Source organism: Salmo salar, chromosome 13, assembly GCF_965601325.2.
Source record: "Salmo salar chromosome 13, fSalSal1, whole genome shotgun sequence".
In the NCBI taxonomy this organism is placed as follows: domain Eukaryota; kingdom Metazoa; phylum Chordata; class Actinopteri; order Salmoniformes; family Salmonidae; genus Salmo; species Salmo salar.
In genome coordinates this window covers 30,379,484-30,394,348 of record NC_138303.1, presented here as the reverse complement: position 1 = coordinate 30,394,348, position 14,865 = coordinate 30,379,484, and the positions used below count along the sequence as shown (strand labels likewise).

Genomic DNA, 14,865 nt, shown 5'->3' with positions numbered 1-14,865 from the left:
TTATTCAATATTAAAGCATTAGACCTCTCACTAAAGGCATCAGTCATACCAAAGTTATTCTTAAAGCCGAAATGGTTCTCTAGTAAATTAGTAAGAATGTCTCACCACATGTTCAAAAATTGTCTTTTTCCCTTTATTCAGATTTCAAATACCCCGAAAGTGAGCAGTTGTAAACGAAATCATCTCCAAAATATAGTTATTTTTTAAAAACAAGCCTCAAAAAGTTGGTTGCAATTTCAGTTAATCTACTTGAACAGACAGAACAAATAATACAACAAATATTGTGGTTAAACTCAAATATACTAATTGACAAAACAAATGTTTCAATATAAAAAAAAAAGGTATAATTTTTGTAAATTATATCATAAATACGACTGGTGGAGTTATGTCACACATGCAGCTAACACAGACATATGGAAATGTCTGCTCTACCCAAAATTACAACCAACTAATTGCAGCATTACCACAAAAATGGAAGAGGCAAGTAGAAGGGGGAAAAGTAAGGAACTTGTACAGTATGTCGGCCCTGCAATAAAGACCATAAATGGTTAATGAAAATAGTGATAAATAAAAACATATCGATTTCATTTAAGGACCCAAAAAATTGACAGTTGTACCAAAAATTGCTAAATAGTTGGGAAGAGATTTTCGATGTACCGATTCCATGGCACATGGTTTATGAATTGACACGCAAAACAATGCCGGATTCAAAACTTCTAATTTTTCAATTTAAATTATTATACAAAATTCTTGCAACCAATAGAATGTTATATATATGGGGGATACAATCTTCCCAGCTCTGCAGATTTTGCTGCGAGGAGGCAGAGTCATTAGATCATTTATTTTGGTACTTATTGTACCTTATGTAGCTTGTTTTTGGTCACTGAAGAATTGCAACATTTACCTTGAACTAACGCTGCAATACTGGCTGATTTGAAAAATCATAGTCAATCAATCATTAATATAATAATTATTTCAGCAAAAATGTTTCTTTAATTTACAATCTGTAGAAGCTATGATAATACTTTTGTGAATAACTTTTGTGACGCATCACAGCACAGTTGAAAAATATTTGGCAAATAGAAGTCCAACATGGATGGTGTTAAGAGACACAGTTGAAGTTGGAAGTTTATATACGCCTTAGCCAAATACATTTAAACTCAGTTTTTCACAATTCCTGACATTTAATCATAGTAAAAAATCCCTGTGTTAGGTCAGTTAGGATCACCACTATATTTTAAGAATGTGAAATATAAGAATAATAGTAGAGAGAATTATTTATTTCAGCTTTTATTTCTTTCATCACATTCCCAGTGGGTCAGAAGTTTACATACACTCAATTAGTATTTGGTAGCATTGCCTTTAAATTATTTAACTTAGTTCAAATGTTTCAGGTAGCCTTCCACAAGCTTCCCACAATAAGTTGGGTGAATTTTGGCCCATTCCTCCTGACAGAGCTGGTGTAACGGAGTCAGGTTTGAAGGCCTCCTTGCTCGCACACGTTTTTTCATTTCTGCCGATAAATGTTCTATGGGATTGAGGGCAGAGCTTTGTGATGGCCACTCCAATACCTTGACTTTGTTGTCCTTAAGCCATTTTGCCACAACTTTGGAAGTATGCTTGGGGTCATTGTCCATTTGGGAGACCCATTTGCAACCAAGCTTTAACTTCCTGACTGATGTCTTGAGATGTTGCTTCAATATATCCACATACTTTTCCTTCCACATGATGCCACCTATTTTGTGAAGTGCACCAGTCCCTCCTGCAGCAAAGCACCCCCACAACATGATGCTGCCACCCCAGTGCGTCACGGTTGGGATGGTGTTCTTCAGCTTGCAAGCCTCCCCTGTTTTCATCCAAACATAACGATGGTCATTATGACCAAACAGTTCTATTTTTGTTTCATCAGACCAGAGGACATTTCTCCAAAAGGTACAATCTTTGTCCCCATGTGCAGTTGCAAACCGTAGTCTGGCTTTTTTATGGTTGTTTTGGAGCAGTGGCTTCTTCCTTGCTGAGCGGCCTTTTTTAGGTTATGTCAATATAGGACTTGTTTTACTGTGGATATAGATACGTTTGTACCTGTTTCCTCCAGCATCGTCACAAGGTCCTTTGCTGTTGTTCTGGGATTGATTTGCACTTTTCGCACCAAAGCACGTTAATTTCTAGGAGACAGAACGCGTCTCCTTCCTGAGCGGTATGATGGCTGCGTGGTCCCATGGTGTTTATGCTTGCGTACTATTGTTAGTACAGATGAACGTGGTACCTTCAGGTGTTTGGAAATTGCTCCGAAGGATGAACCAGACTTGTGGAGGTCTATATTTGTTTTCTGAGGTCTTGGCTGATTTCTTTTGATTTTCCCATGATGTCAAGCAAAGAGACACTGAGTTTGAAGGTAAGCCTTGAAATAGATCCACAGGTACACCTCCAATTCACAGAGTTCAAGTAACAGACACATCTCAACATCAACTGTTCAGAGGAGAGACTGTGTGAATCAGGCCTTCATGGTTGATTTGCTGCAAAGAAACCACTACCAAAGGACACCAATAAGAAGGAGACTTGCTTGGGCCAAGAAAAACAAGCAATGGACATTAGACCGGTGGAAATCTGTCCTTTGGTCTGATTAGTCCAAATTTGAGATTTTTGGTTCCAACCGCCGTGTCTTTGTGAGACGCAGAGTAGGTGAACGGATGACCTCCGCATGTGTGGTTCCCACCGTGAAGCATGGAGGAGGAGGTGTGATGTGTGGGGGTGCTTTGCTGGTGACACTGTCTGTGATTTATTTAGAATTCAAGGCACACTTAACCAGCATGGCTACCACAGCATTCTGCAGCGATACGCCACCCCATCTGGTTTGCGCTTAGTGGGGCTATCATTTGTTTTTCAACAGGACAATGACCCAACACGCCTCCAGGCTGTGTAAGGGCTATTTGACCAAGAAGGAGAGTGATGGAGTGCTGCATCAGATGACCTGGCCTCCACAATCACCCGACCTCAACCCAATTGAGATGGTTTGGGATGAGTTGGACCGCAGAGTGAAGGAAAAGCAGCCAACAAGTGCTCAGCATATGTGGGAACTCCTTCAAGATGGTCGGAAAAGTATTCCAGGTGAAGCTGGTTGAGAGAATGCCCAGAGTGTACAAAGCTTTCATCAAGGCAAAGGCTGACTACTTTGAAGAATCTCAAATATAAAATATATTTTGATTTGTTTAACACTTTTTTGGTCACTAAATGATTCCATATGTGTTATTTCATAGTTTTGATGTCTTCACTATTATTCTTCAATGTAGAAAATAGTAAAAATTAAGAAAAACCTTTGAATGAGTAGGTGTGTCCAAACTTTTGACTGGTACTGTATCTATTTACCTTGCTCTCTGGGGGTGCTCTGGAGGGGCTCATGTGGGGACTCATGTTGAACATCTTGCTCATGTCTTCGGAGTTGCGTTGATGGGCCACATCACATAGTTTGGCCGTGATGTCAATGCGCCTGCAGATATCCATGTCCACCTTCATGGCCTTCTCCTGGATCGCAGTGTCCAATTCTGACATTTCCTAAAGGATGGAGTTGGTTTATTGTCACAGTCAGATAATATCCATGAGCTGTGTCATTTCTTACATTTGCTTAATACTGTCACTGTATGAGAGAGTATTGTTTTCTGAGGCAACATTTTCCTATTACATAGTTAAATCTAGTTTTAAGGCCATGACTTGCACTTTTAAAGTAATAAACTAACTGAAAAGGCACTTAAAAGGTGCCATTGTTTGACAATAAACAAATTAACTTAAAAGGGTTAAGAAGTCACTGGGAATGGCCAAGAGTCATTGTGTGTGAAACAGCAGTCTGGGCAGGTTTTGGCCAGTCTGTGAGCGTAACTACTCCAGACCACAGACTGAGAGTGTGGAGCGTTCATTAGAAAGCTGGCCAAAACCACAGGGCCTCAAAGAACAGGGGGAGGCTGTGTGAAGCGAGCCATAAGTGTTTCTCATCTCACTGCTACTCTGTCTCTCTGTCTCTCTGTCTCTCTGTCTCTCTGTCTCTCTGTCTCTCTGTCTCTCTGTCTCTCTGTCTCTCTGTCTCTCTGTCTCTCTGTCTCTCTGTCTCTCTGTCTCTCTGTCTCTCTGTCTCTCTGTCTCTCTGTCTCTCTGTCTCTCTGTCTCTCTGTCTCTCTGTCTCTCTGTCTCTCTGTCTCGCTGTCTCGCTGTCTCTCTGTCTCGCTGTCTCTCTGTCTCTCTGTCTCGCTGTCCTGTCCTGTCCTGTCCTGTCCTGTCTGTGTCGGCCTGTTTGTCATTCTCTCTCTGTGTCTGTTTGTGAGTCTGTCCATTCGTCCACCCGCCAACCATCCATCTGTCTGTCTGTCTGCCTTTCTGTCTGTGTGTGCAACTAACTTAGCTCCCACCAATTCCAAAGGAATTTCTTGGCCTCAGTGTTCAAGGGAGAGTGTCTATGTAAGGTATGATCAAATGTGTTGTGAGCATTCTGACTGCCAGGCTATACAGCTGAGAGTGGCCACATGCATCAGTAACAGAACAGGTGCATGGATGGATGAAATAAAATATACGTTGTGTGGGTGGTAATAAATGGGTGTAACGAAAAAAATACACTGCTCAAAAAAATAAACACTTAAACAACACAATGTAACTCCAAGTCAATCACACTTCTGTGAAATCAAACTGTCCACTTAGGAAGCAACACTGATTGACAATAAATTTCACATGCTGTTGTGCAAATGGAATAGACAACCGGCTGGAAATTATAGGCAATTAGCAAGACACCCCCAATAAAGGAGTGGTTCTGCAGGTGGTAGCCACAGACCACTTCTCAGTTCCTATGCTTCCTGGCTGATGTTTTGGTCACTTTTGAATGCTGGCGGTGCTTTCACTCTAGTGGTAGCATGAGACGGAGTCTACAACCCACACAAGTGGCTCAGGTAGTGCAGCTCATCCAGGATGGCACATCAATGCGAGCTGTGGCAAGAAGGTTTGCTGTGTCTGTCAGCGTAGTGTCCAGAGCATGGAGGCGCTACCAGGAGACAGGCCAGTACATCAGGAGACGTGGAGGAGGCCGTAGGAGGGCAACAACCTAGCAGCAGGACCGCTACCTCCGCCTTTGTGCAAGGAGGAGCAGAAGGAGCACTGCCAGAGCCCTGCAAAATGACCTCCAGCAGGCCAGAAATGTGCATGTGTCTGCTCAAACGGTCAGAAACAGACTCCATGAGGGTGGTATGAGGGCCTGACGTCCACAGGTGGGGGTTGTGCTTACAGCCCAACACCGTGCAGGACGTTTGGCATTTGCCAGAGAACACCAAGATTGGCAAATTCGCCACTGGCGCCCTGTGCTCTTCACAGATGAAAGCAGGTTCACACTGAGCACATGTGACAGACGTGACAGTCTGGAGACGCCGTGGAGAACGTTCTGCTGCCTGCAACATCCTCCAGCATGACCGGTTTGGCGGTGGGTTAGTCATGGTGTGGGGTGGCATTTCTTTGGGGGGCCGCACAGCCCTCCATGTGCTCGCCAGAGGTAGCATGACTGCCATTAGGTACCGAGATGAGATCCCCAGACCCCTTGTGAGACCATATGCTGGTGCGGTTGGCCCTGGGTTCCTCCTAATGCAAGACAATGCTAGACCTCATGTGGCTGGAGTGTGTCAGCAGTTCCTGCAAGAGGAAGACATTGATGCTATGGACTGGCCCGCCCGTTCCCCAGACCTGAATCCAATTGAGCACATCTGGGACATCATGTCTCGCTCCATCCACCAACGCCACGTTGCACCACAGACTGTCCAGGAGTTGGCGGATGCTTTAGTCCAGGTCTGGGAGGAGATCCCTCAGGAGACCATCCGCCACCTCATCAGGAGCATGCCCAGGCGTTGTAGGGAGGTCATACAGGCACGTGGAGGCCACACACACTACTGAGCCTCATTTTGACTTGTTTTAAGGACATTACATCAAAGTTGGATCAGCCTGTAGTGTGGTTTTCCACTTTAATTTTGAGTGTGACTCCAAATCCAGACCTCCATGGGTTGATAAATTGGATTTCCATTGATTATTTTTGTGTGATTTTGTTGTCAGCACATTCAACTATGTAAAGAAAAAAGTATTTAATAAGATTATTTCTTTCATTCAGATCTAGGATGTGTTGTTGAAGTGTTCCCTTTATTTTTTGAGCAGTATATATAAACAATGTCAAAAAGTTTTATTAAAGCAACTTACAGTAAGTTCAACCAGTCCGCACAATTTAAAGTTGGTTGGGTGTTTCTAGTTTAAATGAAGCACACACACTACTAAGTGATCACTTTGTTCTTTCTGTGTAAATAGGAGAATAAGGGACTGTAAATAAAGCCTAAGCATCACTACTTACATTATCGGTCATGAGGCTCTTGAAGACGCCCAGCTCTGTCTTGAGACTCTCCACCTTGTCAGTGAGCTCCCCCTGAACCACCTCAGACTCCTGGGCATTCTGGAGAGGGCAGACCATGGAACACACAGCCACATCACACTCCACATCTAATCTACTGACACACTACCGCTCAATATCAAATCAAATGTATTTATGAAGCCCTTTTTACATCAGCAGATGTCACAAAGTGCTATACAGAAACCCAGCCTAAAACCTCAAACAGCAAGCAATGCAGATGTAGAAGCACAATAAAAACTCTTACACGTTTATGAATAACCATGCACTAATTCTAAACCCGATGGCGTTCATTCCATGTTTTTCCCTTGTTTTCATTTTAAAAATGTGTCTTAAAACATCTTGAAAAGATTACAATTAAATTCCTATTCTCAAGAAAAAGTCTGCATAACATGTTGAAAAGTCATTTTACTACTCTACAATCCACTATTTTGATGCATCACATAAACAATGTCAAAGTGGATTGAGTTCTGGGTTTTGGGCCAAGAGCTCCAATAAAAGTATTCTGGAATGCTAGTGGGAAACAGTTGAAACATAGCTAGTCAGTGTGAGTCAGTGCTATTGTGTCACGTCATGTGTGTAGGTGGCAGGGAAGTCAGGCGCAGGAGAAACAAACTTGGTGTAACTGGAGTAGTTTAATAAAGTAAAAACAAACTCCAAAACCAACGTACATAATACAATAAACATGGGTACAATAACCCGTCACGCACCAATCCAGCAACACGAGCACATAACAACAAACAATCTCTGACAAGGACATGAGGGGAAACTGAGGGTTTAATACACAACATGTAATTAATGGGATTGGAACCAGGTGTGTAGGAAGACAAGACAAAACCAATGGAAAATGAAAAATGGATCAACGATGGCTAGAAGACCGGCGACGTCGACTGCCGAGCACCGCCCGAACAAGGAGGGGCATTGACTTCGGCAGAAGTCGTGACATATTGGCTTTTTAAATTTGTTATATGAGTAACGTGTTTCAGTCTTTAGGGGTTATAAGACACAGTAACACACCCAGCATTGGTTCCCACTGACTAACATGTACACAGGGGGACTAAAGCATCTGAACCCAACCTGTCCCCACCCATATCCATTTTCTATCATGAACTTTCCCATTCTGTTTTTGTAAAACAACATTCAGACACACATTTTAGTAATTTCGCAGGCACACTTATCCAGAGCAACTTAAAGTAGTGAGTGGATACATTTTCTCCATACAAGTCCCCCGTGGGAATCAAACCCACAACCCTGGCGTTGCAAGCACCCTGCTCTACCAACTGAGCCACACGGGAACACTTATGTCAGAGGCATCCGGAGATAACAAGTTATCACAATTCCTGAATAGGTAACTTACTGGTAGTCATGCAAAACACCCACAAACATGACAGAGTCGAGCTGTTCCTGCATCGGGTCCAAAACGTTGGAGGACAATCAGACCCAGACCTGAACAGACCCTATCATAAAAAAGAGGGACCAGGACCCGAATGGACCCAAGAACAATCAGACATAGACCCGTCTAGACCAGACCCGATTAGACCCGAGTGACATTTAAAAAAAATATATATTAGACAAGTTGCTCTTCTGGTTAACGAAAAGGTCTTTATATTTTGGCTAGGCCTTCAGTAAAGAAATAAATTCCCTTATTAGCGTAAAATAAATATGCTATATGCTATGCAGAGCCGTGGTCGGGTCCACTCGGGTCTATAGTTACATAGACCCAAGACCCGATGACAATCAAACTGGACCCAACCCGGGCCTGAGGCAAAAGTTAGAATTTTGAACCTGGGTATTTGGCTTCAGGTGGACCTGTGAAGACCTCTAACACAGAGGCTGAGCCTGTATCCCAAGAATCTGTATTTTGTCCCAGAGTGTGCACTTTTTCACTTCCTTTCATGGATTGTCCCTTTATGGACAATGCCTTTTGAACTTTGGATTTGAAAGGAAATGACTGGTATAAGAAATATGTTGGAAACTCCCTTTAGTCCAGCCCACGCCTAGATACTTCAGGAGAAAAGACACAGTACTGGGATGCAGTGCGCTTGAAGAGGGAGAGTGGTATGGGTATGATGATTTAAGATGGCAGAGATGAGCTCTCACCTCCTGTAGTGTCTCCACCATGGCCTCCATCTGCTGGCGCTTAGACAGCTCCTCCTCCCATCTGGAACACATCACACACACAGCACACACGTTTGTTTTACTATCCTTGTAGGGACCAAACAATTGATTCCCATTCAAAATCATTTTTTCCCTAACCTTAATTCTAAATTTAACCCTAATTGTAACAATAACCCTTTACCCTAAAATAGCCTTTTTCCTTGTGGGGACCAGCGAAATACCAGAAGTCCTCACAAGGATAGTAAAACTAAAAAACACACACACAGGCAGAGTTGCAAAGAAAAAGCCATATCTCAGACTGGCCAATAAAAATAAAAGATTAAGATGGGCAAAAGAACACAGACACTGGACAGAGGAACTCTGCCTAGAAGGCCAGCATCCCGGAGTCGCCTCTTCACTGTTTACGTTGAGACTGGTGTTTTGCGGGTACTATTTAATGAAGCTGCCAGTTGAGGACTTGTGAGGCGTCTAGCCACTAATGTACTTGTCCTCTTGCTCAGTTGTGCACCGGGGCCTTCCACTCCTCTTTCTATTCTGTTAAGAGCCAGTTTGCACTGTTCTATGAAGGGAGTAGTACACAGCGTTGTACAAGATCTTCAGTTTCTTGGCAATTTCTTGCATGGCATTTCCTTCATTTCTAAGAACAAGAATAGACTGACGAGTTTCAGAAGAAAGTGCTTTGTTTCTGGACATTTTTTGTCTGTAATCAACCCCACAAATGCTGATGCTCCAGATACTCAACTTGTTAAAGAAGGCCAGTTGTATTTCTTTAATTAGCACAACAGTTTCAGCTGTGCTAACATAATTGCAAAAGGGTTTTCTAATGATCAATTAGCCTTTTAAAATGATAAACTTGGATTAGCTAACACAACGTGCCATTGGAACACAGGAGTGATGGTTGCTGGTAATGGGCCTCTGTACGCCTACGTAGATATTCCATTTTTAAAAAATCAGCTGTTTCCAGCTACAATAGTCTTTTACAACATTAACAATGTCTACACTGTATTTCTGATCAATTTGATGTTATTTTAAATGTGTTTTTCTTTCTAAAACCATGACATTTCTAAGTGACCCCAAACTTTTGAACGGTAGTGTATGCTTTTATATCAGTCTAAGCCCTGTATGGACAGTGATGACAGCAGCTTAATTAGACTTAGAGAGATATAAAAGCCTTTAGGGTCACTAAGCAAATATCATTGGACTGTTCTATATGCTATAACCATTTACCACCCTGTGGGCAAAGATTACTTACAGCGATTGGGAGAATAAAAGTGAAACGGTGTGGGTAGTTGTACTGTATTTGCTCAGTTACCCAATGCCAACATTTGATTGAATGTTCTTAAACATTTTATTTGAATGTTTCAACATAATGCCCTCATAGACGTCACTTGCTAGACATTCATCCTTGGATACTCAGACAAATAGAGAACAGTGGCTCTCTTTCGAGGAACACTACAAAGTGGACAAGGAAACGGGCACAATCTCACTGACATGGACTCAATGACCCCACAATACTTTGAAGCATCAGGAGAGGGGTTGCCACTGCCACATATGCTAACGGAACAAGAATAGCCAAGAATCACCTATTGATTCAATTACATCAGTGTGTCGTTACAGCCTAAAATGCAGTTCTCTCTCTCTCTTTCTCGTTTACACATCAGTTAGGTTTACTCCACGGCCAAGACATCATTCTATATCAGATTATATACACAGACTGCCACGCCCTGACCTGAGAGAGCCGTTTCTCTGTTTAGTTAGGTCAGGGTGTGATATGGGGTGGGCATTCTATGTATTTTATTTCTATGTTTTGGCCGGGTATGGTTTCCAATCAGAGGCAGCTGTCTATCATTGTCTCTGATTGGGAGCCATACTTAAGCAGCCTTTTCCCACCTGGTTTTTGTGGGTAGTTTTCTGTTTTGTATTATGTGACCTGACAGAACTGTTGGCTTTCGTTTTGTTTCTTTTGTTAAAGTGTTTCGTATTATTAAATAATTATCATGAACACTCACCACGCTGCGCTTTGGTCCTCCTTTCGACAGCCGTAACACAGACCTTTATCAGTTCAATAATGACTTGTCCTTCTGGAGAGCAGAGCCATAGATAGATAGCCATTTACTCTGTTAATATATAGTCAGACTGTGACTGAGATTCACCCCTGTATCCTCTTACTCTATGGTTCCCGAGGCTTGTGACCAAAATTGAAAAACCTTGGGGCTAAATTTAGAGGATGTACAGTATCTAATCCAAAAACACCAAGGCTGTTTTTAACTTGTCAACATGGATATGCTTACTTATACATGCCATTTAGCAGACATTTTTTTCCAAAGCGACTTAATACCACACATTCATACATTTTTATGTTGGTGGCCCAAGAGGGTATTTAACTCACAATCCTGGCGTTGCAAGAGCTATGCTCTACCAACTGAACTACATAGTTCCACCATGCTAATTTAGCAAAGGCTTTTTGACCTCAATGATACAGTTTCATATACCATCTTCAAAGAAAGTGTTACTATTAACACAAAATTAAGCTAATAGTTTTCTTTTTGATCTGCAAAGTTGCCTTTGGGGATTTCATGCTAGAGGGTACTTTTTTTTGCCACTTTTGCCAGCAGATTTTGAGTGGTCAGTTAAACCAATGTTCTGCTCCAGGCTACAGATTTTCAAAAGGTATAAAAAAGACAGGAAGGCTTGACGAACTGGAGCAATGAAAGGGGATGTCATTGTCTAGAAAAAGCAGCTCCTTATAACTAAGAGCCGTATTGTTTTACTGCGACCCATCCATCCACTCACTCTTCCTTAGTATGTAAGCTAGCTTGGTCAAAACTGTAGTTCAAAAAAGGTACAAGCTTCAGCACAAGCTAAGCTGATATGACTATCAGAAACATTCATTATCAAAGTAGATGGAACGTGATATAAAGCATTCTACCGATAGAATATTCCGGACAGATCGCTTTTCTCTTTTTAATGTATTTGGTGACTCACAAAGACACCAAAATAGGATGGGGGTTGAATTAAGAAGTGCACTCTCCATCTCTCTCTGCAGGACGGCTTGGGGCAGGGAGCAGAGGGGGTGGTTACACAGGCACACAACAATCCCATTAGGAGGCAGGTCCTTGTGCCAGGAGCCAGGATGCAGTGCTGGCTAGACTCCCCTGACAGTAGCAAAACAACAACACACCCATCCCTAATACCACCATCCATGGATAAGGATGGGACATTGGTGGGTTAGAATGGGGAAGGTCACTCTTAAAGCCACAGTCTGTAATATTTCCATCCGCTAATTGATCATTTCAACCAATACAATATAGGCTACACCTTTTTGGAAGAATATGGGATTAATTCTGAGGAAGCAGTCATCAGATAGTTTGTATGGGGTGTTATAGTAACCAGGTCAGAGGTCCCTATGTGGTCCCTGATCAGGGTCTCGTTCATTAGGGATACATTTTGAAACAGAGTGAAATGGGGTGAAACACAGAGTGAAACATTCAAATTCAGTTGCTTGAAAAGTGTTGAGGCCATTTTAATCCTGATGAATATCAACAAGCTTCATACATTTGTTTTATTTAAGGGTACAACATCAAGTGTAAAAAAAATGTTGAACTTTGAACCTGAAATTCACTGGTCACAGGCTGCCAATTCCACTCCAATGCCCTCTTTTTCAAATAATAAGTGGCTGACCATACAAACCTAACATTGGTAGCAGTCATAATAACACTTTGTCATCCAAGTCAGCGTTCTTTCTTTTTAAAACACAGCCTTCTCTGGTTGTTGAAACAATGGGCCCTTGTTAAAGCCTTACAAAGTTAACGAGTGGAACACACCATAACTCTGAAGTACATGTGGCCCCAAAACTTCAAACAATCAAATGCGAATGAAGCCCTAGTTAATAAATGAATAAATATATGCCATTTAGAAATCATGTTCAGTTTGGCACGTCATATGACAATGGTTTGATAGCCCATACAGTTATGTCAGAAATTAGATTGATGAATGCCCATGCATTGCATAATAGCTAGTATTCCACAATCCAGGTTTATAAATTGGACCTTTATCCTGGTTACTCTTATTGACGGGCGCTTTGAGAGAAATCGACCATGAACACTCATTGGTAAATAAGTTTTGAATTTTCAGAAGCACACAGAAGGAAAATAAGAGGCCCCTCTTTCATAATATCTTACGTTTTTACCGTCGAGGACCACTTTGGAAACAAATGTTTTATTTAATACTTTTAACTGCTGTCCTCTGGGAATACAATGTACATCTTGTTGTAGGCCTAAATGTTTTTACCCAAATAAATGATATTCAATTCAACGTGGTTAATCCACCTGTGTGTGTCTGTGTCTCTAATGCTTTAATGAATAGATATTATTTGAAATATAAACATGTGCGTTACGTTAGCACTGGAATTCCAACCCAGAGCTAAATAACCCTGACAATGCATTCCACTAGAGAACGACAGGGCAAGGAGCACTTGAGCCCAACAGTGGCCTCCATTGGGTTGGGCCTCCTCCTACACTGTTATATTATTCCACACCGATCAGAGGAAGCATGGGTCAGTGTGGAGTGAAACAACATGCAACTAAACCTGGATGAGTGACAAAGTCAAATACCTGTTGTACAATATTCACTGCCATTCTGGGTGCTACTTCACTCACCTGTTCTGTGCATGCAGACATTTGCATATTCTACGGTCAGAATCTGACTAAACTTGTTGAGTGCAGCAGCACATTTCCCACTGGCGCACCTTGCCTTTGTTTCCTTACCGATTATAATAACTTTGTACGTGTGTGTTCATTCAACAGTAAGTACCTTATCATAATGCATACTTGCTTAATTAGGTGTGCATGCAAATTAATGCACAACTCTAGATTACATTTTTTATTGTATTATTATAATTTTTTTGCCCTTTTTCTCCCCAATTTCGTGGTATCAAATTGGTAGTTACAGTCTTGTCCCATCGCTGCAACTCCCATATGGACTCAGGAGCAGCAAAGGTTGAGAGCCACGTGTCCTCCGAAACACGACCCTGCAAAGCTGCACTGCTTCTTGACACACTGCTCGCTTAACCCGGAAGCCAGCCGCACCAATGTGTCGGAGGAAACACGTACAACTGACAACCGTGTTAGCATACATGCACCCGGCCCGTCACAGGAGTAGCTAGAGCATGATGAGACAAGACAATACCAGCCGGCCAAACCTTCCCCTAACCCGGACGACGCTGGGCCAATTATGCGTCGCCTTATTGATCCCAGGATCAAACCCGGATTTGTAGTGACACCTCAAGCACTGCAGTGCCTTAGACCGCTGCGCCACTCAGGAGGCAACTCTAGATTTCTGACATACTCATATTATTATTAGTATTTGATTTCTTCCCCACGCTCTAGTGCTTAAACGACCAAAGCTATTAACACGAAAACAACTTCCAAATGTGTGGACTGCCCCAACTTAGATTGCATGATCATTTTTTGGTTGTTGAGTATTTATACTTTTTGTACTACAACAATATTTAAAAGTGACATAGACTTACAGTTCCTTCAGAAAGTATTCACACCCCTTGACTTTTAACACATTAAGTTAATATTTCAAATGGATTGAGATTTGCTGTCACAGGCCTACACACAATACCCCATAATGTCAAAGTGGGATTATGTTTTTAGAAATTTGTGCAAATTAATACAAAAATGAAAAGCTGAAATGTCTTCAGTCAATAAGTATTCAATCCCTTTGTTATGGCAAGCCTAAATAAGTTCAGGAGTAAAAATGTGCATAACAAGTCACATAATAAGTTGCATGGACACTGTGTAATAGTGTTTAAGATGATTTTTGAATGACTACCTCATCTCTGTACCCCACACAATTATCTGTAAGGTCCATCAGTCGAGCAGTAAATTTCAAATACAGATTCAACCACAAAGACCAGGGAGGTTTTCCAATGCCTCGCAAAGAAGGGAACCGATTGGCAGACGGGTAGAAATAACAAAGCAGACATTGAATATCCCTTTGAGCATGGTGAAGTTATTAATTACACTTTGGATCGTGTATTAATACACCCAGTCACTACAAAGATAAAGGTGTCCTTCCTAACTCAGTTGCCAGAGAGGAAGGAATTTCACCAATGGTGACTTTAAAACAGTTATAGTATAATGGCTGTGATAGGAGAAAACACAGGATTGATCAACAACATTGTAGTTACTCCACAATATTAACCCAAATGACAGAGTGAAAAGAAGGAAGCCTGTACATAATATAAATACTCCAAAACATGCATCCTGTTTGCAATAAGGAACTAAAGTAAAACTGCAAAAAATGTGTTAAAGAAATTAACTTTA

General features: G+C 41.7%; 1 protein-coding gene across 1 annotated transcript in view; it reads right to left on the bottom strand.

Moving 5' to 3' along the window:
• The window catches only part of LOC106566805 (intermediate filament family orphan 2), a 28,801-nt gene that overhangs the window by 8,776 nt on the left and 5,160 nt on the right, over positions 1–14,865 (bottom strand). The window contains exons 2-4 of the mRNA XM_014135220.3: positions 8,516–8,576; positions 6,362–6,460; positions 3,367–3,552 (exon numbers count right to left, since the gene is read on the bottom strand). Of these exons, the coding sequence (XP_013990695.1) occupies positions 3,367–3,552; positions 6,362–6,460; positions 8,516–8,576 (346 nt within the window). The remainder of the gene's footprint in view (positions 1–3,366; positions 3,553–6,361; positions 6,461–8,515; positions 8,577–14,865) is intronic.